The 20072-nt window shown below is 38.3% G+C and overlaps 1 protein-coding gene across 38 annotated transcripts in view; it reads right to left on the minus strand.

Moving 5' to 3' along the window:
• Positions 1-20072, minus strand: part of MYCBP2 (MYC binding protein 2) — a 268897-nt gene that overhangs the window by 150493 nt on the left and 98332 nt on the right. For all 38 annotated transcript variants that reach the window (XM_084982014.1, XM_021065747.2, XM_084982012.1 and 35 more), the window contains 7 exons: positions 15333-15537; positions 14532-14685; positions 10141-10313; positions 8448-8573; positions 8235-8362; positions 4293-4384; positions 820-954 (listed from right to left, as the gene is read on the minus strand). In XM_084982014.1, coding sequence (XP_084838140.1) covers positions 820-954; positions 4293-4384; positions 8235-8362; positions 8448-8573; positions 10141-10313; positions 14532-14685; positions 15333-15537 — 1013 coding nt within the window. The remainder of the gene's footprint in view (positions 1-819; positions 955-4292; positions 4385-8234; positions 8363-8447; positions 8574-10140; positions 10314-14531; positions 14686-15332; positions 15538-20072) is intronic.

Genomic DNA, 20072 nt, shown 5'->3' on the forward strand with positions numbered 1-20072 from the left:
AATCAGTCTGCTCTTTTTTTGGTCAGCTCTGTTATGAGTTGAACAAATCTATATGAAACATACTATTTAATAACTTCTATCCATTTCAAAGAGTTTATGCTCAAGAATAATAAAGATAAACTGAATTTCTCTTATAAATGATAGTCCTTTCAAACACATGGATCTTAAGAGTTGAGAGACTCCAGGATGAGATTTGGTTTTGCCACACAGTAGCCATATGACTTGAGGCAAATCATTTCACCTTTTGTCTGTCTCTCTATTCCTGAGTGTAAAAACGAGGCTAATAACTGCTTTACAAAGTTGTTGAGGGCATCAAATAGATAATACATATGAAAGTATATTATAAACTGGGAAGTACTCTATACTTGAAATTTAAACAGTAAATTCCCTTACATTTTATTAAAACTATACCATCTCATATCGTTAAAGCTTTACAATTAAATGTTTTCATAACCACTGTCAAATTTTATAGCCAGGTATATATTTCTTTTTTTTATAGCTTCCAAACTCCTCACTAGCACTGTCACTTTCCTCTCTATATAATTTCTAATTTGGCAATAAGCTTTTAAACAATATAACACCCAGAAACACATACAAATGCCAACTGACAAGAACAAAGAGGAGCAGTCCTATTATTTCCCGATTCTGTCTAGACCTTAATTTGGCATGAGATTACATGAATTTAGTATTTAGCAGGTCATATTATGCTCTAGACCTAGTAAAATTCTTATCCTACTGAGGGACTTCTGAACCTTTCAAAACAATATTCCACTAACAAAAATGAGAGTTGCCTAAGTAGTAATTAAGCACTCTGCTTACCCATCGTCTGTGGTAATAGACGCTTGTCCGTGAGACCCACAGTCACTGCTGGGTCCTGACACTCGAGCCCAGGCCACATACCACCAGCCAGCTTGCAGGAGAACTGGTTCATCAAACATCATGGCATATTTTTCTCTGTGAGGAAAATTAATGTATCAAAGACAATGCCTTTGTACTTCTTGTTATATACGTTTAGTTTTTAAGTCCTTTATAAACAAAATGTGAAATACATTGTATTATAAAGCTTTTGTAAATAATGTTAAAACCCCTCTAAAAATAGACATAAAAACAAATAATGGTTACTTACGTTATAGTGATGGCACTACATTCCTTCCCTTCAATCTTGAATTCTAAAATTTGCCTCAGTGTTATAAAACTTTGATACTAAGACAAAAATTTTGTTAAAAACATGCCAGTTTTGTTGGAAAACTCTGAATTTTTTCTTTCGTAGTTCATTTATTCTACTCAAGTGTTTTTGAGAGCTCTGGAATCAGATGGCCTGAGTTCAAGGCCTGGCTCTTTGACTCAAAAGCTGGGTGACCTTGGGCAAGTTATTACATTCTCTCTGTGACTCAGTTTCTTCAACTGAAAATAGGGATAAAAATATCTATCTCACTGCATTGTTTTTTGTTTGTTTGTTTGTTTGTTTGTCTTTTTGCTGTTTTTTTGGGCCGCTCCTGCGGCATATGGAGGTTCCCAGGCTAGGGGTCTATTCGGAGCTGTAGCCACTGGCCTACGCCAGAGCCACAGCAACTCGGGATCCGAGCCGTGTCTGCAACCTACACCACAGCTCACGGCAACGCCGGATCGTCAACCCACTGAGCAAGGGCAGGGACCGAACCTGCAACCTCATGGTTCCTAGTCGAATTCGTTAACCACTGCGCCACAATGGGAACTCCCTTTACTGCATTGTTTTGAGAATTGCGTTGAGAGGCAAGTATTTTGAACTGAGCCTGTGACATAGTAACTGCCCTCGAAATTTGCTAAATTAGAAGGAGAGAAAAAAACATGTATACAAATAAGGGCATCTGCTCAGTCCAAGGTAAAAGAGTGATAAAGTCCTGGGTAACAAAGTGCAAAGAATACGCATCAGCTATAGCTGGGATAGAGAGAAGAATAAAGGCTATTGAGGAAGGGGAAGAATGTCATGAACAGATCTGCAGAGGTCTGAAAATACAAAACAGGGCCTGAAAGTGGGAAGATGTCCAGTTAGGTTAAAGCATTAAGACAGGATACATAACAAGGTCCTACCATGTAGCACAGGGAACTATATTCAATATCCTGTGATAAACCATAATGGAGGAGACTATGAAAAAGATTGTGTGTGTGTGTGTGTGTGTGTAGCTGAGTCACTTTGCCATACAGCAGAAATTAACACAATGCTGTAAATTAACTATAAATCAATAATTTTTTTTTTTCCTTTTTAGGGCCCCACCTGTAGCATATGGAAGTTCCCAGGCCCGGGGTTGAACTGGAGCTGCAGATGCCAGCATATACAACCAGCAAGAGCGATACGAGATTTGAGCTGCATTTGTGACCAATGCCACAGCTCACATCAATGCCAGATCTTTACTCCACTGAGCCAGGCCAGGGATTGAAGCCACATCCTCATGGATATTAGCTGAGTTCTAAACCCCCTGAGCCTCAACAGGAACTCCTTATGATTCAATAAAATTTTTACTGTACTTTCTTTTTTTTTGGCCACCCCAGGGCATATGGAGTTCCAGGCCAGGGATCAGCCACAGTTGTGACCTAAGCTGCAGGTGCGGCAACACTGGATCCTTAACCCACTGCGTCAGGCTGGGTATCGAACCTGCATCCCAGAGGTCCCAAAACGCCACAGAGCCCACTGTGCCACAGCAGGAACTCCAACAAAATTTGTAAAAAAGTATTAAGACAGATAGAGAACAGTAGTAGGCATAAAGTTTAAAAAGATGCTGTGAAAGATTATGGAAGTCTTTTAATGCTAGCCTTAGGAATCTGAGCTTTATTAGGAAGACGAAGAAAATCTACGTGATTCTATATTCATGAAATCATACATTGTATTTTTGACTCATAATCATATGTTCAAAAATAAATTATGACAATGGTATCTTAAGGCTTTGTTAAAAATTAATCAATTAACCTTCCTGAAATTTTCCTAATTATCATTTGTATGTAATAAAATATTGAGTGAAAAAGTATCTCCTGTTAATGCCTAAAGTGAAGAAACAAAGTTAACATTTTCTTTAGGTTTACTATTTTGTTCCCAAAAGTACTGACCTGCTAAGAGTAAACTCAATGTCCTAATGCTGTTTTTAGAAATGACACATTTTCATTAGCAAAAAGGTGCACACCACACAAGGTTTTATTAACACAGTTATTTCTGGGAAGGACAATGTACTACTACTATCAGAAGGCCAATTTATTTATTTTTCTTTCTCTTTTTTCTCTCTTTTTTTTTTTTTTTTCTTTTTTTGCTTTTTAGGACTGCACACATGGTACATAGAAGTTCCCAGGCTATGGGTCGAATTGGAGCTACAGCTGCAGGCCTATATCACAGCCACAGCAATTCAGGATCCAAGTTGTGTCTGCAACCTACACCACAGCTCATAGCAACACCGGATCCTTAACCCACTGAGCAAGGCTAGGGATCGAACCGGCATTGTCATGGATACTAGTGGAAACTGGATTCGTTTCCCCTGGGCCACAAGGGGAACTCCAATTTATTTATTTTTCTCAGCAGAGTATTCCCTGATTCAAATCAATGGCTTGTCATAACACAGTACTGAGATAATTCTTAGGATTATACTGGGAAGGCTGATAGGAATTTAAGTCTTTTATTTAATTAATCTTCATAAATAAACCTACTGATTCTGGTTACTTCCTAAGAGGTTTTAATAAAGCTGGCCACCTCTCCAACTGTGTTATCATCAAGCAAATACCACAGGCATGGTGTCAGAGCATACAGATGATTTGAAGTATGGTCCACTATGACTACTTGACACAATATACATAATGGCACTGGATTATGTCACATTACGAGAACACTAGCATATTACACGTTCTTCAAGTAATGCAATGACAGAGTATACAAAATATATGTATATCTCTACCTTCAATGTAGATACAGTCAATTTATCTTGTGAAATACAAGTATGAAGGATATTAATAGTTTCAATGTATCACTGTGCATTTTTCTGACCATGCCTGTGGCATGTGGAAGTTCCTGGGCCAGGAATCAAACCTGAGCCACAGTAGGACTTGAGCCACTGCAGTGACAACACCAGACCCTTAATCTGCTGCACTACAAGGGAACTCCTAATGCAGCACTGTCAAAAGTAACACTTACATTACCTAATATATAATTTAGTTTCTTAAACATTTGATCACAGATTGTTGAAAACTTTCTTTTTAGGTTATGTCATTCATTTACAATACATTTTTCATATTAAGTATGCAAGGATTATACGGATTAATGAAGAAATCTTTACCTAGCAGCACAGTCATAAGCCAACACATCAGTCTCTGCAAGAAGGTCTCCATCAGTTTCATGATCTCCTCCATCAGGACCTAACTCAAACAGCTGGGGAAAGGAGAAAAACATATCATGCCCAATCAATCAGTCATGTAAATCTGCTGAAAAATATACTTATAATATTATGTCTCCAATATATGCTGGACACTGCAGAATGTAAAAGAGTACCTGCTTTAAAAAAAAAAAAAGTTATCCATTGAAATACACAAATCTATATACCTAAATTAAGAAACATATAAATGTCTTACAGTCTGCATTAATTTCCATTTTCCTTATTTTATATAGTCATCTATTTATATCAAAAGTTCCAAAAACATTCTGTAAAAGATATAAACATCTGAGGAAGGTAAGTTCTAAGTGAGCCTCCAAACACGGTAGAATTATGCTTCAACACTTACTAGCTGTGAGATCCTAGGATCCAGTTTCCTTATCCATAAAAGAGAGATGGACACCAGCAGAGCCTATGTCATTATAATCGTGAGAATTAAGTGAAATAATACTTGTGGAACACTTAGAAAAATATCCAGCCAAAAAAAAGGCTAGGAAAAACGTTAGCTGTAGAGACAGAGAGGAGTAACAGAAGGTAAGAACCCTTAAAAAAAAAAATGCATCACAAAAAAGCGTTCAAGGTAATAACGGCGTCGCAAAAGGAGATATGAAGAGTGTGGGAAAAGTGGTTATAAAAAAGGGGAAGATGACAGAGTACTGGAAAAGAATAAAAGAGAAGAAAACATCAAATAAGAAAGTTATAAAATTAAGTGAAAATAATGAGAATTATGAGGAAGGGATTTTTTAAAAATGGATTAATACATATTATAAAAAAACCGTATTTCTCTGGATAACTACAGGAGAACTACAAGAAAAGCACTAAGAAAAAGAGAAGGGGACACTTAGACTTGCTGGACAGAAAGTGTGCTAGACGTCTCCACTTTTCAATTATATGTGAACGATTTAAAAAATCTGCTTCTACCTCAGACCTGAGTCTCATTAGTCACTGGATTCCCCCAGGTGGCTCAATCTCACTAGTTGTAAAGTGACTCTTCTTCCCTCCTCCTGCCTCCCCATTCTGTTAGCAGAACTATCATTCACCTGGTCTCTTAGATTAAAAAGCCTGGAATAATCCTTTTTTCCGTACCTCCCTGCCCATACTGCATATATTCCATTGCTGGTACCAAAGCTTGTCAGTGTAACCATATTCAATGTGACTAGATGGAAGAATTCAATAAAAAAAGTTCTTCTCTCCATTGCTCTACCCATATTCCATAAATTACAGGGTTTTGTTTTTGATTACTCTTTAAAATGAGTACCTGGTCAGAATACTTCATCTAAAAGTCTTCAATGGTTTCTCTTCTTTTCTGTAGCATGATATAAAGGTCCTGAATGATCTGCCCCTAACCTCGCTCCCCTGCATTAGTATTTTTGAACACATACTGCATGCCAGGCACAATTCTAGGAACTGGGCATCCAGGGATGAATGATGCAAACAAAAAAATGGGGACTACTGGGAGTAAGTCTATGGTAAGGGAGAGGATTTAGTTTTTTGGGGGTTTTGTTTTTTGTTTTTTTTTGGCCTTTTTGCCATTTCTTGGGCCACTCCCGTGGCAATATGGAGGTTCCCAGGCTAGGGGTCGAATTGGAGCTGTAGCCACCAGCCTATACCAGAGCCACAGCAACGCAGGATCCAAGCCGTGACTGCAACCTACACCACAGCTCATGGCAACGCTGGATCCTTAACCCACTGAGCAAGGCCAGGGATTGAACCCACAACCTCATGGTTCCTAGTTGGACTCATTAACCACTGTGCCACAACGGGAACTCCGGATTTACGGTTTTAAATAGGCTCACCAGGAGCCTATTTAAGGAGACCTTAAGGTGAGGAGGTGGTGAGCCATGGCAGTATCGGGCTGAAGAGGTGTACTCCGAGGGAGCAGCACATGTGAAGGTCCTGAGGTCTGATTATGTCTGGCATGTTTAAGGAACAAGGGCCAGCCAGATTGGCTAGATTAGAGCAAAGCAACTAGTATGACATAAGGTCAGCATGTGACGAAAGTCACTTCTGATGGTGTCCTGCAGGCTCTTGTAAGGCCACGGGTTTTACTCTAACACCAAAAGACACTGCAGGAATCCAAATAGAGGAGTGGTACATTCTGGTACACTTTTTAAGAGAATCACTCTGCTCTGCTGTGTTGAGAACAGACTGAGGGGAGCAATGATAGAAGTGGGATACTGTAATAATCCAAATGGCTATGGTCTGGACCAACTTGGCACCAGGGACAGTTTTCAGAAGTGGTTAGATTCTGGATTTATTTTCAAAGTCCAACCAACAATATCTGCTGCTGAAGAGGATGTGGGGTGTGAAAGGAAGAGGGACGTCATGGACAACTCCAACATTTTTGGCCTGAGCAACTGGAAGAAGGAAGTTAACTTAGTTCTGAGTCAGTTAACTGAGAGAGAGAAGGACAAGGGAACAGCAGGTTTATTAGAAAGATCTTCAGAAGCCTAGTTTTGAATATGTTACATCCAAAATGCTTCACTATCCACATGGAGATAGGCAAAGTAGGCAGTTGTATCTATGACTTCAGAGGTCTATTAAGTGTGAGAATGATCACAGAAAAAATATTTAAAGCCATAGCCTGGATCAATGTGGAAGTGGGTAGACTTTGTCCAGGGGAGTTCCCATCACGGCACAATGGGTTAAGAGTCCAACTGTAGTGGCCCGGGTGCTGTGGAGGTGCAGGTTCCATCCCTGGCCTGGTGCAGTGGGTTAAAGGAGTGGGTGTTGCCACAGTCCTGCTGGTGTAGGTCAGCAGCTGTGGCTCTGATTAATCCCTGGTTCTAGAACGTCCACACACTAGGGGAATGGCCATGAAAAAAAAAAGGGGGGGGGAGTTCCAACCATGGCTCAGCAGTTAACGAACTGGACTAGATTAGTATCCATAAGGATGCAGGTTTGATCCCTGGCCTTGCTCAGTGGGTTAGGAATCCTGCATTGCCCTGAGCTGTGGTGTAGGTTAGACGTGGCTGAGGAGAGCAGCTGGTAAGACAGAAAGAAAATCAAGAGTGGTGTCTTGGGAGCCAAGAGAAGTCAGTATGTCAAAGAAGAGCTCAACTGCATTAAATTCTATTGCTGGCTAAGAAGATAAGGATTGAAACTATAGCAGCACTTAAGTGAGAATTTTTTGAAGCCTGTTACTGAAATCAAGGCATAAACTAAGGTTTTCTCTTTTATTTTAAGACTCAAATCAGATAATGTGACAACAGAACATTCAAGCTATCAGTGAATTTTCAAAGGATGAGCACATCTTTTGCTTAGTATAACTGTTGGCCCTTTCTGATATGAATAACGCAGTAAATTTACGACTTTTGATTGTTTTTAGTTTGTCTATCAGATGGACTCCGTCCCCTGACTCACTTCATTCCTGGTCCCCACTCCTGTGGTGATGATGTATGTTTGCACAGTATTTGGCATTAATAATGCTAAAAACTTTTAAAGCTACATCAAAATGCCCCCATATCTTGTCATTAAAATGGCTGCAAGAAAGCAGGCACCTAGAAAGAAAGGCACTGCTACATTTAGATCACTAGAAGTTCAGCACAAAGGATAGAACAACTGGGTCGCCATGTAGAAAAAAAAAAAAATTGTATTGGGGAAATAACTATTAAAACAAAAAGATTTAAACTTAAAAAAAATAAAATTATTGAAAGATAATTTTCTACTCATTTTACTCCTTTTTCATTTGACTTTTTTTAAGGAGTTAATGATTTAGTATTACTAGATTAGACCTTAGCAATGTTTCCTCAAGTCTTTTTTAAAAGGAGGTATTCTGTAAAATAATAAACTAAGTCAAAATCATTATCTTCAAACAAAAAGGGGCAACAGTGTCAGTGAACTGCTTACCTTAATTTTAGCAGTATATTCTCCTCTACCTCCAAAGAGACCGAGACCACCAAGTAAAATATCCGTGTCAGCACTGAAACGTATAGCTTCTACAGAATGGGCCGAGTAACCCCAGCCACCTCCATGACCTAAAAGATGTAAATAACACTTTGTTTTAAAATATCCGTATGTTTCATTTATAAGACAATATTATCTAAACACAAATATACATACTTTCAAACCTGTTTACTACGCTATAATCTTCTTTGGAATAAACCTTCATTACTGCTTGAGTTTCCTCCTCGGTACTTGCAATACCCATTTTTAAATCCTGCATAGTTGCCAAGGTATCAAGACAACCTAAAAACAAACAAAAATTCAACTCCTTGAAATTAAAAGTTCCCCTGATACTGATAACATAAGATGCCGTAGGGGATAAATTAAAACAATAAACTCTGAATGTACTCAACAAATTCATTCCAAATGTTAACATTTCATGGAATATAACTACAACCAATAAAAACTCTCCTCTGCTTGGGTAATTATCACATTTAAACTTACACTACACAACAATGTTTTGCACAAAATTCTATCTCTGAAAGGTTGGGATCGCTTACAAGGCTCTTCCTTTTTTTTTTTCTTTTTGCCTTTTCTTGAGTCACTCCCATGGCATATGGAGGTTCCCAGGCTAGGGGTCTAATTGGAGCTGTAGCCACCGGCCTACGCCAGAGGCACAGCAACTCAGGATCCAAGCCGTGTCTGCAACCTACACCACAGCTCACGGCAACGCTGGATCCTTAACCCACTGAGCAAGGCCAGGGATCGAACCTACAACCTCATGGTTCCTAGTCGGATGCATTAACCACTGCGCCACGACGGGAACTCCAAGGTTCTTCCTTTTACCAAACCCTCTGAATTACTTCAGATTGATTCTTACAGTACCACATAAGGAAGGCACAGTAGCCTCGGATAACCTTAATCAATCCTAGTTTTGGATGTTTATGGTGGCTACCAGGTGAAATCTATGAAAAAAGTAGCAAGGAATTATATTTACAATCTATTAATTATGCTTAGGAACATGATTTCACAATCGAAAACTCTAGATAAGCATAAACAAATCCTTAAAAATTATCTTTTTAAGAAAAAAACTTAAAAAAAAAATAAAATACGTAGTTATGTGGATTGCTATAAAATTTCCAGCAACAGAATATATGTATGTTGTTAAAGTGCTATATCTCAAATTAATTAATTAGAAGTCAAGTTGATGTGTTGTGGGAAAATGTTTTGTAAGAAGAAACAGAAGTAGCTAACTATAAAATTCATATATTTTATAGAACTTATTTTTCAATAATGTACATAAATGAAAATATTATAAATAATGCATTTGAATATTTAATCTACATCTCTAAAGTTTATAATATTCAGCTTAAGCAAAAATACTATTTTGAAAGATCCGCCTATTAGGAAAATTATATTCAGGGCTCCCTTACACTTGGACATACATGAATCTTTCACAGTCTTGATATGAAGTCTAATGTACAGTTTTTCTGTAGGACAAACCTCTTAAAGTTAGAGGATTTAACTTATTTTGCATTTAGCATATTACTGTTTAACAAATATGACAGAATGATACAATTTAAATACTCTAGGAGTTCCCATTGTGGCTCAGTGGTAACAAACCTGACTAGTATCCATGAGGACATGGGTTTGATCCCGGGCCTTGCTCAATGGATTAAGGCTCTGGCGTTGCCATGAGCTGTGGTGTAGGTCACAGACATGGCTTGGATCCCTCACTGCTGTGGCTGTGGTGTAGGCCGGCAGCTGTAGCTCTGATTTGACCCCTAGCCTGGGAACCTCTACATGCTGCAGGTGTGGCCCTAAAAAGGAAAAAAAAATACTCTAAGAAAAAATCCAATCCCAACCCTACCTAGAATGTGCAGCGCTGCGTGAGAGCGGGTGGTGAGAGCCCTGGGCCCCGCTGGTAAGGCCAGCTCAGGACTGAGAATACTGCATCGAGACTGCGTATCTGCTGCCGAGGGAAGGCGGGCGTCAGCAACCACAGCGTTGTAACACCACAGCTCTCTAGTGTGTGATCGAAACCTTTCAAGAAAAGAGAATAATTACAGCATCGCAACATACAGTTTCATTAAAAAAAACCCACAACAACTGTGAAGTATAACAGATGATACAAAGAGGATAATACAGCCAGATCTGGTAGGACAAAATGTAGCTCATTATTTTCCACATTTATAAAATGATTTGTCACTACGAGGGGATTTGAACAAAACTGTAATATAGATCACATTACTGCATAAATGTGTACTTACAAATATGAAGCTTTTGTACAACAAAAACGCCATTAAAAAGTTTAAAGATAAAGGACAAGTCAAAAGAAAATACATGAATATGAGACAAAATAACAACATCCACAGTTTAGAAGCCAGTAAGAAATAATCAATCCAATACCAAACGGGGGCAAAGGACATGGATGCTGTTCTTAGAAAGAAAGCACACAAATAGATGCTCAATCTTACTGATAAACAGCAAAGCATCACAAAAACTATAAAGAACCCACAATCCCCTTCTGCCTTTATCTCATTCATAACAAAATTCTCAAAGAACAGTCTCCACTTCTTTATCTCTTTTATTCTATGACTTCCTTTTGGAAAATTTGTTTTTATCAACTGCTGAGTACACACAAAAGAACAGAAACAAAATATTTTCAAGATAGGCTATGAAGAAAAATGACACGTTTACACTAGTAAGAAGAACACTACCATTATCTTTGAAGTACCCTGTCTCCCTCCCTATTCCATTCCTCTCCTTTTTCTTTCAAAGGTAACAATTATCTTGAATTTCAAAAGTTTATTATTTTCTTGCTTTTCTTTATGGTTTTTTTGTATGTTTGAATCCAAACAGTATATTATTTAAGTTTCATGTTTTGAACTGCATATGAACAGAACTCATATTTTGTGTATACTTTTGAGGCTTGCTTCCTTCAAACAATAGAATATTCTTAAAATATGTATTTACATAGTGCCATATAGCAGCAAATTCATTCATGCTCATTGTTGTAGAGTATTAGCTCATGTGACTATATCACAACTATTTGCCCACTCTATTACTGTTAGCAAAAAGAAAACCAAAAACCATTCAGTTTTCCATTATAAAAAAATGCTGCTATGGATAATTTTTTACACAGCCTCTAAAGAAAGCATAGGTACAAGGGTACATGGGAAGGAAGAACAAATCCTCATTTTTCACAACTGGTATATCTACATAGAAAATGTGGATCCCCTACAAAATTTTATTCATGTCAGATACAGCTAACATTTCAGATGAGTTTAGAAAGAATGGTTTTCATGGTGCTTGATGATCCAAATTTAAATGAAAAAGCACTTAAATCCAGCAAATCCACTTTGGGTACATATCCAGAAGAACTGAGAGCAACATCCTGAAGAGATATTTCACACCCAAGTTCACAGCAGTACTGTCCACACAGCCAAGAGGTGAAAGCAACCCAAATATCTATCAATGAATGAAAGGATAAAAAAAAATGTGGTAGAAACACACAATGAAATACTGTTCAGCCTTGAAAAAAAAAAAGAGAAAGAAATCCATCCTGCCATGGGCTACAATGCAGATGAAGCTTGAGGCAATATGGTAAAGTGAAATAAGCCAGTCAGAAGATGACAAACACCGTATGATTTCACCTACATACATAAAGTAGGCAAATGCGCAGAAACACAAAGGAGAATAGTGATGGCCAGGGTAGGAGGAAGGGAGAAATGAGTTGTTGTCTGCATACAGTTTCAGTTTTACCAAATGAAAATGCTCTGGAGATCTACTGTTCGACAAAGGGACAGCATTTAATGCTACTGAATTACACACTTACAAATGGCTAAGATAGTAAATTTTAGGTTATATTGTTTAACCACGATGAAAAATTTATAAATTATTAAAAAAAAAAAAACCTCTTAAAAGTGATATCTGGCACAGGATAAATTCTACGAAAGCAGCTGCTAAAATTAAAAACATTAGTACTGTCCAATTATTGCTTTTTAACCCATCAATCTAAGCGTTGCTTGTATGTTTACTTAAATAAAAAACAAAATAATGCATTTTAAAAGGTGGTAAAGGTGGGGTACACCCCCTATTAGTATCAAACAATATAAACCAGACTTAATTCCTTGTGACCCAAAGAGAAGGTGAGTGGGGTTTGGTATGGAGGAAGAAAAAGCTGTGGAGAACGACATCATTTTTTGGTATGTATTTTTTTGCTTTGCTTTTTAAAAAATAACAACACAGATTCATGTGTTATTTTTGTGAATTTTGAAATGGGAAATAAAATTGCTATTAACATTTAACTGCTCTTTATAGATGTTAAGTTTCTAATTCTTCAGGAAAAGTTATTGTTAAGAATACAAAAGGAAGCAGGACTCAGGCCGGAAGGAAAGTCAAAGTAATCGAATAGTGAATTTGCAATGTCTGTGATAGCGGTAAAATGTAGGAACCCTAATGAAAAACACAAAAGATAAAGCGGCCAGAAGTCAAGACAATGGAATGAACTCTCAACCTTCCAGCTGTTTTACTGAAACACAGGAGGAGACTGCCCTTCATCTTTTAATCTCTGTTTTGGAACAAGCAAGTAAATGATCAAGGACCTGGCAAAGCATCTGAGATCATCTGTCCCACTGCTACCATCCCATGTGAAGAAGGCACGGTTCAACCCACTGGACAGCACACCTAGGAGTTAAGCCCCAGGAAAATGGCTCCAGTTATACTGTTAGAATCTACGTCTACTGTCATCTCTAATTTAGAGAATGTATTTCTAATCTAGTAAATGTATCTGGAAAACAAATTCCATACTGCCAGTTTTTATTCTATGCTGATAATGCAAACTTAATTTCATTTAAAAATAAAACATAAGGAACTACAGAAAATAAAACATCAACTTAAACCTAGATCTAAACCAGAGCTTGCTCTTTGGTAACTAAGCCTCTCGCATACTGATTTTCAATCAGTAAATAATTGAGGACAATTCTATCTTTATACCATTTGCTTCTCTATCACCTCTGTTTCACTGTGGCCACTCTAATTTTGGTTCTCCGTATCTCATGTCTTCGTAAGAATCACTCTAAGACTACTCACCTCTAGCTCTTGTTATCTAATCTATCCTATATAATGTTGCTAGGGGGATCTAAAAACACTGCTCAACTCAATTCTGGCCTCCAAGTCTTCTCACAAAATGTCCAAAAAGGACAGTAAGTTTGTCAGCAACCTGGGAAACACTATAATCTCTCCACTTGGATGTAGGCCTCAGGATGGAGAGAAATCATGGACTTTTAAGACTTGGCTGACTGGTGGAAATAAAAGCAGGAATGGGCAGAAGAAGGAACTTCAACCTTTCAACTTATCTTAACTCCTGCCTACTAAGCCTGGCCGAAAAAACAACACAAGGGGAAAAAAAAGGTAAGTCCTGTGATAAGCCTCTCTGGTAAAGGTGGGGTACACCCCCTATTAGTATCAAAGCCAGAAATCTAAGGACTACTCTTTCTTATATTCATTATGTGTACAATAATGTATAATAAAATTCACCATAATAAATTTTAAAGAAATACAATATAATTTCTAGAGCCTCTTGTGTACCTGTATCCATCTCTCTATATATTTTTTTAATTTCCAGAGTTTGATAATCCTGCATATTTCCCTACTAATATAGGGATTTTGTTACGTACATTCCTAAAGAGCAAACTCATTGATCTTACTTATTCTGTATTGTCTTTGGCATAAATTCTTCTACATAGTTGGTGATGATTAGATATTTATGGGACCGAGAAATAGAGTGAATTCTATACAACACAGACAAGATTGCTGACAGACTGAAAATAATTAACAATAAAACCCTTGAAAGTAAAACTGCCTATTATAATGAGAGTAGCAAAGGCTTCCACAGCCCCTACTATGTGCCTCTGCTCTAAATTCTTCAGTTCTCCTAACAGCCCATGAGGTACCATTATTATCCCTATTTTACAAATGAGAAGAGTAAGGCACACAGTGTCAAAGTAAATTCTCCGAGGGACAAAGAAAGCAAAGTGTGGAGCCAGGATAACCTAGGCGGTCTGGCTCCGAATGCACACTTTTAACTGCTATACTACACTGTCTGCCAGTGACTGTGAAATAAGTGCAGTGTAGCTAATAGTCAAACATGAGAGCTCTCATATGTGAAAAGTCTGTCTGTACATGACTTATATTCCACAGAAGTACAATCTGATCCAGATTTATTTACTATCCTACCTTATAAATGGAGAAGCTTACCTCCAAATGACATCATACACAGGATCAAGACACACACCAAATCCTTGCAGATCCTCTTGTTCAGAGTCATTAAAAGTTTTACAACTCCCATCCACTTTATTTATCAGAAGACACTTAAATGGGGGAGGTTCTGATATAGAAGCAGGTACCAAGCCTTGGGAAAAAAAATTACATATTTTAAAGATGCATTCTCTTTTTATATTCGCTGAACTTATAAAGATAAGCACTTCCTACTAGGTGAGTGTTATTATCTCCATTTTACAGATGAAGAAACTGAGACTTAAGAGGTTAAGTAACTAAAAACTTTTAGGTTACAGAATGTAGACTAAAACCTCAGACCATCTAAAGCCACAACACATGCTCTTAAGGTCTATACTATACCATTCCATTATATACTTACTCATCATGGACGTAAGTATAGACAGATGCCTTGGTCTCAACGAAACTTCAAAGTCTGATTTATGCAAGCTTCCATAAAAATTAACTTTTATCCTTTATTTAACAAGAACCAATACAGAAAAATTCCTCTTTCCAATACAGGTTTTATACCACAACAATTTAGCTCGCATTTCCACCACTCTCTAGCTTATAAATACTTTGGCTTCTAGTCTCCCAATTATTCTATTCCTCCAACATATAGATACATATAAACACAGACACTTAGAAGTTTCTTTTATACTTCTTCAAAAGAAAGAAAACAAAAAGCTACAGGACTGCATCTCATAATAGAGAAAGATGAACCACTTACGATCAATCAAGACAAAGAATTTTGGAGGATCGTTTGTTTATTTGGGGTATTACCTATTATGTGTTTACTGGCAAAAATTTCTGATGTAGCAAGCACATGAGAATTAATAAGGGCTTCATCAATTCGTAAGAAAGTCTGGTCCCCACTTGCACCTATCCAGGTAGCTTTTCTTCCATATTTCGATCCAATGTTAGGCATGGGAGCAGGTTTTGCATTCCAATATGGCACATCCAAAATTGGTCTACCCAGTTGTCCTTTCTAAAAGATTAAATAAATTGTATTAATAATATTACTGGATAAACATTTATAATTTTCTATAAAGTTAAGGAAACAGTAAATAAAAATAGCTCCATGAGACAATTCTTCATCAACTGTTAATTGTTTTTTAATAAATGAAATTCAGGCGAAATTTGGAGTAAACATTTATAAAGACGTAAAATAATTTCTACTATTCTAAGGAAATCTCCCAGAAAGCAAATGATTAAAAAATAATAATAAAGTTGAAATACTTTGCCATGTAAGAAACATCCCTTAAATACTGTGACTGTCTTCACCAACATTTAAATGAAGAGTTTAGGAGTTCCGTCATGGCACAGTGGAAACGAATCCGACTAGGAACCATGAGGTTGTGGGTTCAATCCCTGGCCTTGCTCAGTGGGTTAAGGATCCAGCATTGCTGTGAGCTGTGGTGTAGGTTGCAGATGCGGCTCGGGTCCTGCCCTGTGTTGCTGTGGCTGTGGTGTAGGCCTGCAGATGTAGTTACGATTCGACCCCTGGCCTGGGAACCTCCACATGCTGTGGGTGCGGCCCTAAAAAGCAAAAAAAATAAAGTAAAATAAATAAATGAAGAGTATAAAAAATACACAATATGTTAAAAACTAATAATACAAATTTTCATTTAAAAAAATCACTTTGAGATTTTAAGTTGACAGTACAACAAAACATCACCATTCAGCTCACACAGTCTCGAAACATTTGGGTAAGAGATCAAAATAATGAATACTGCAACTGTGAATACAATTAGGAAATTAAATATTTTCCACATGACCTTGTGTTACTAAGTTACTTCATTATGTTTCAAGATAGAGTAGAATCATTTTCATTTTTTTTTTTTTGTCTTTTTTTTTTGTCTTTTGTTGTTGTTGTTGTTGTTGCTATTTCTTGGGCCGCTCCCGCGGCATATGGAGGTTCCCAGGCCAGGGGTTGAATTGGAGCTGTAGCCACCGGCCTACGCCAGAGTCACAGCAATGCGGGATCCGAGCCGCGTCTGCAATCTACACCACAGCTCACGGCAACGCCGGATCCTTAACCCCACTGAGCAAGGGCAGGGACCGAACCCGCAACCTCATGGTTCCTAGTCGGATTCGTTAACCACTGCACCACGACGGGAACTCCTTCATGTCTTTAATAAGTAACTGTCAACTCAATTTAAGTATGGCTGTCTATAGGCACCAGGTTAACTAAAAGTTTAATTTAAAAATAGGAAGTTTCTCACTACTAAGCCAGTCTCTAGACAACAGTGTTGATGTTGGTTTGGTAAACATTCAGCCACCCTGGCCCAGGGGCTTTCTCCAGGCATTCCCCCTCCAAAACCTCCTGGAGGGCAGGCAATGCCCTGAGTACCATGGAGTCTAGGGCTCACTGTAAGTGACAGGGATGAGAAACCTCAAGGAACAAGGTAGCTGGAGCACTGCAAACGCTGCGGCTACATCATCACCCGACTACCAGGTTTCTAGTGGGTTCTATCACTTCTTCAATACCACAGCAAGAAAACACAGCCACAAACGGACTGCAAGAGTAATCAAATTTCAATCCCTGGGTTGAACCAACAAAGCAAAAAGTGGCAAGCAAAATGATTAGAGAAGCCAAAAAATTTCAATGTTTATTCTCAGCTTCTTTCAATATACATCCTTATTTATTTTTTTCTTTTTTGGCCACACCCACAGCATGTGGAAGTTCCCGGGCCAGGGATCGAACCTGTGCCACAGCAGGAACCAGAGGCGTTGCAGTGACAATGCCGGATCTTTAACCTGCTGAGCCACAAGAGAATTCTTACCATTATTTTTTGACCAAACGACAACAACAACAGCATAAAAATGGGTACATCATGTTGAGGGATATTTTATGCTTTTGGAGGAAAAAGAAATTAATTATATTTTTCACTGACTACTGAAATAAATATCTATTCCCCTATCAACCAACTAATGTGAAGAAAAGCAGTCCAGAAATATGATAGATGTTTGGACAGTCCCTGAGAGTCGGTTATAAATAAGCCATGTTTAAATTCATAGAGGTTCCCAACTAGGCCTTCTGGGGTAGAAGATAATAATGACTGTCAGATTTCGAGTATTACCAGTCATATTTCCTCCAAAACAACAAAAAACAAACACAGAGCAAAGAAGACCACATGTGACTCAGGCCTTCAGAAGTATTAGGAAATAGCAGTTCTCACGACCCTTAAGTTACCTGGAACCAGAGGAAGAAACCAAATTCCAAGTGTTTTCTCTACCTGCCTACCTCTGCAGGCCTGGGGGTGGAGCTCAAAAGAGGAGGCTTAAGAAGGAGAACAGAAGAAAAGAACGGGCAAAATCAACCCCTCAAAGGAAAAACCCAAACCTTAATACAAAAATACAGCCACAAACAGACTGTGTGGGCAAGAACTTGAAGGTTCACAGAGTCTGCTACAGGAAAAAGGAAAGTATGCAGGACCATTTCGCACTCATCAGACTGATGCAAATGAAAAGATGTGACAGACAACACATCTGCTGGCAGAGCTGTGGAGAAACAGGCACTCTCATACATTGCTGGTAATAGAAGAAAACTGTTAATACCTCACAAAACTATACAGGTGTGAACTTTCAAGCAGCAGCCTTACTTCTAAAAATCTACCTCAAAGATACATCTCTAACGATACTCAGTTATTGCTGCAAAATATTAGAAAGTACTTAAATATCCACATATAAGAAACTGACCAGGATTTCCTGTTGTGGCTCAGCAGAAATGAATCTGACTGGCATCCATGAGGACGCAGGTTCGATCCCTGGCATTGCTCAGTGGGTTAAGGATCCTGCATTACCATGAGCTGTGGTGTAGGTCGCAGATACGGCTTGGCTCCCGAGTTGCTGTGGCTGTGCTGTAGGCCTGGCAACTACAGCTCCAATTTGACCCCTAGCCTGGAAACTTTCACATGTCATGAGTGCAGCCCTAAAAATTAAAAAAAAAAAAAAAAAAAAAAAAAAAAAAAACTGACTGAGTAAACTACTATATATATATAGTGTGTGTATATATATATATTTATATATAGTATGTATATATTCAGTTTTTTCAATCAACTACCTTATATACAGTAGTTTATTCAATACACAGTGTACTATGCAGATGCAAAATATGAATTAGGAAGATCTCTATCAACTGATATGGAATGATTTCCAGGAGATAAAGTAAAAAGACAAAGTATAGAAGAGCAGGTGTAAAATGCTGCATTTTGAAAAACAACAGGGAAATAATTATATATACACGTATATACACACATACTCTTTATCTACATCAGTGTGGATATAGACAAATGGTGTATGTCCTTATTTATTTATTATTCTTTAAAAGAAGAAACACAGGAAGTAGAAATTGCGAACCAGTAAACGTCACTATGGACAAGCGTCGCACAAAGAGGTGGGAGTGGGGATGCCAGAGATAGGGGAGGGAATGACACTTGAGTGAGGACCTAACTTTTGGAAATGTGTTAAGGTGCCACACATTCAAAAAATAAAATTACATCTAAGGAGTTGGGAGAAGGGACCCTTAGACTTAAAAGCAAACTGAGACAGTGCACTGGATCACAAACCACTCTCCTTGGGAGTCTGAGAGGTCAAAGTTAGCATGACATGTCTTCCTCGGTAGAGCTAAGAAGATTTGTTAAAAGATGGAGAAGAGGAACCCCACCAAGTGACAGTCCTTGAATCCATTCCTTTTCTGCCTGCCTTTGGCACTGCTCTGGAGCCACATTCACTGTTTAAGGCCAAAGTTACCTCCATGTGAAAAGGTCATCCCTCTTTCTCCCCATACGCTCGCTCGGAGATCAGAAATGAACCCCTGACTCAGGATAGGGTGAGACCAAAATGGACCTGGTAAAGGCCTGTTTTTAGGCACAAGGGAAGGAAGGTGACACTTTGCTGTTGTTGCTCTTTATGAAGAATCTGCCAGTTCCACCTATTTTTAATCCATTATATAAGTTTAAAGAAAAAGAAAACGAACTCGATCCCAAAGAAATAACAATTCCACTAAGAGGGGGTGGGGAGAGAGAATCCAAGTACCTTATGATTCTCCACCTTCAGCCATGGGGCAGAACACCAGTGGGAAGGTGCAGGAGCACGAGTGACAAACAAATCCTGAACTCTTTATCCTGCGTTTTGTTTGTTTTTGGCCGCATTGGCAGCATGTGGAAGTTCCCAGGCCAGGAACTGAACCCACGCCACATCAGTGACAATGCCAGATCCTTTAACTACTAGGCAACCAAAGAATTCCTAGTGAGTCTGTTTTTATAGCAGTATTGGGCAAAGCAGATATAAAATTATTTTAGACATATTTTAGGACTGAGTGAATGAGAAATGAATGTATCAGTATTGTTGGGACCCAGGATTACTACTACAGAAGAAGAGACATAAATTCCGAATGGGACAAAGTAAGAAAGAACCTTGTGGGAGTGCACTGGAATTAGAGGTATTGGTGTGGGCTTGTGTGTGTGTGTGTACAAGAACACAGATGTGTACTGAGGATGGAATGACACCCTGGAACAA

The sequence above is a fragment of the Sus scrofa genome, chromosome 11 (assembly GCF_054392235.1).
Source record: "Sus scrofa isolate SSC_HxYL_T2T_F1_AM1 chromosome 11, Sscrofa_HxYL_maternal_Yorkshire_Landrace_v2.0, whole genome shotgun sequence".
Lineage (NCBI taxonomy): Eukaryota > Metazoa > Chordata > Mammalia > Artiodactyla > Suidae > Sus > Sus scrofa.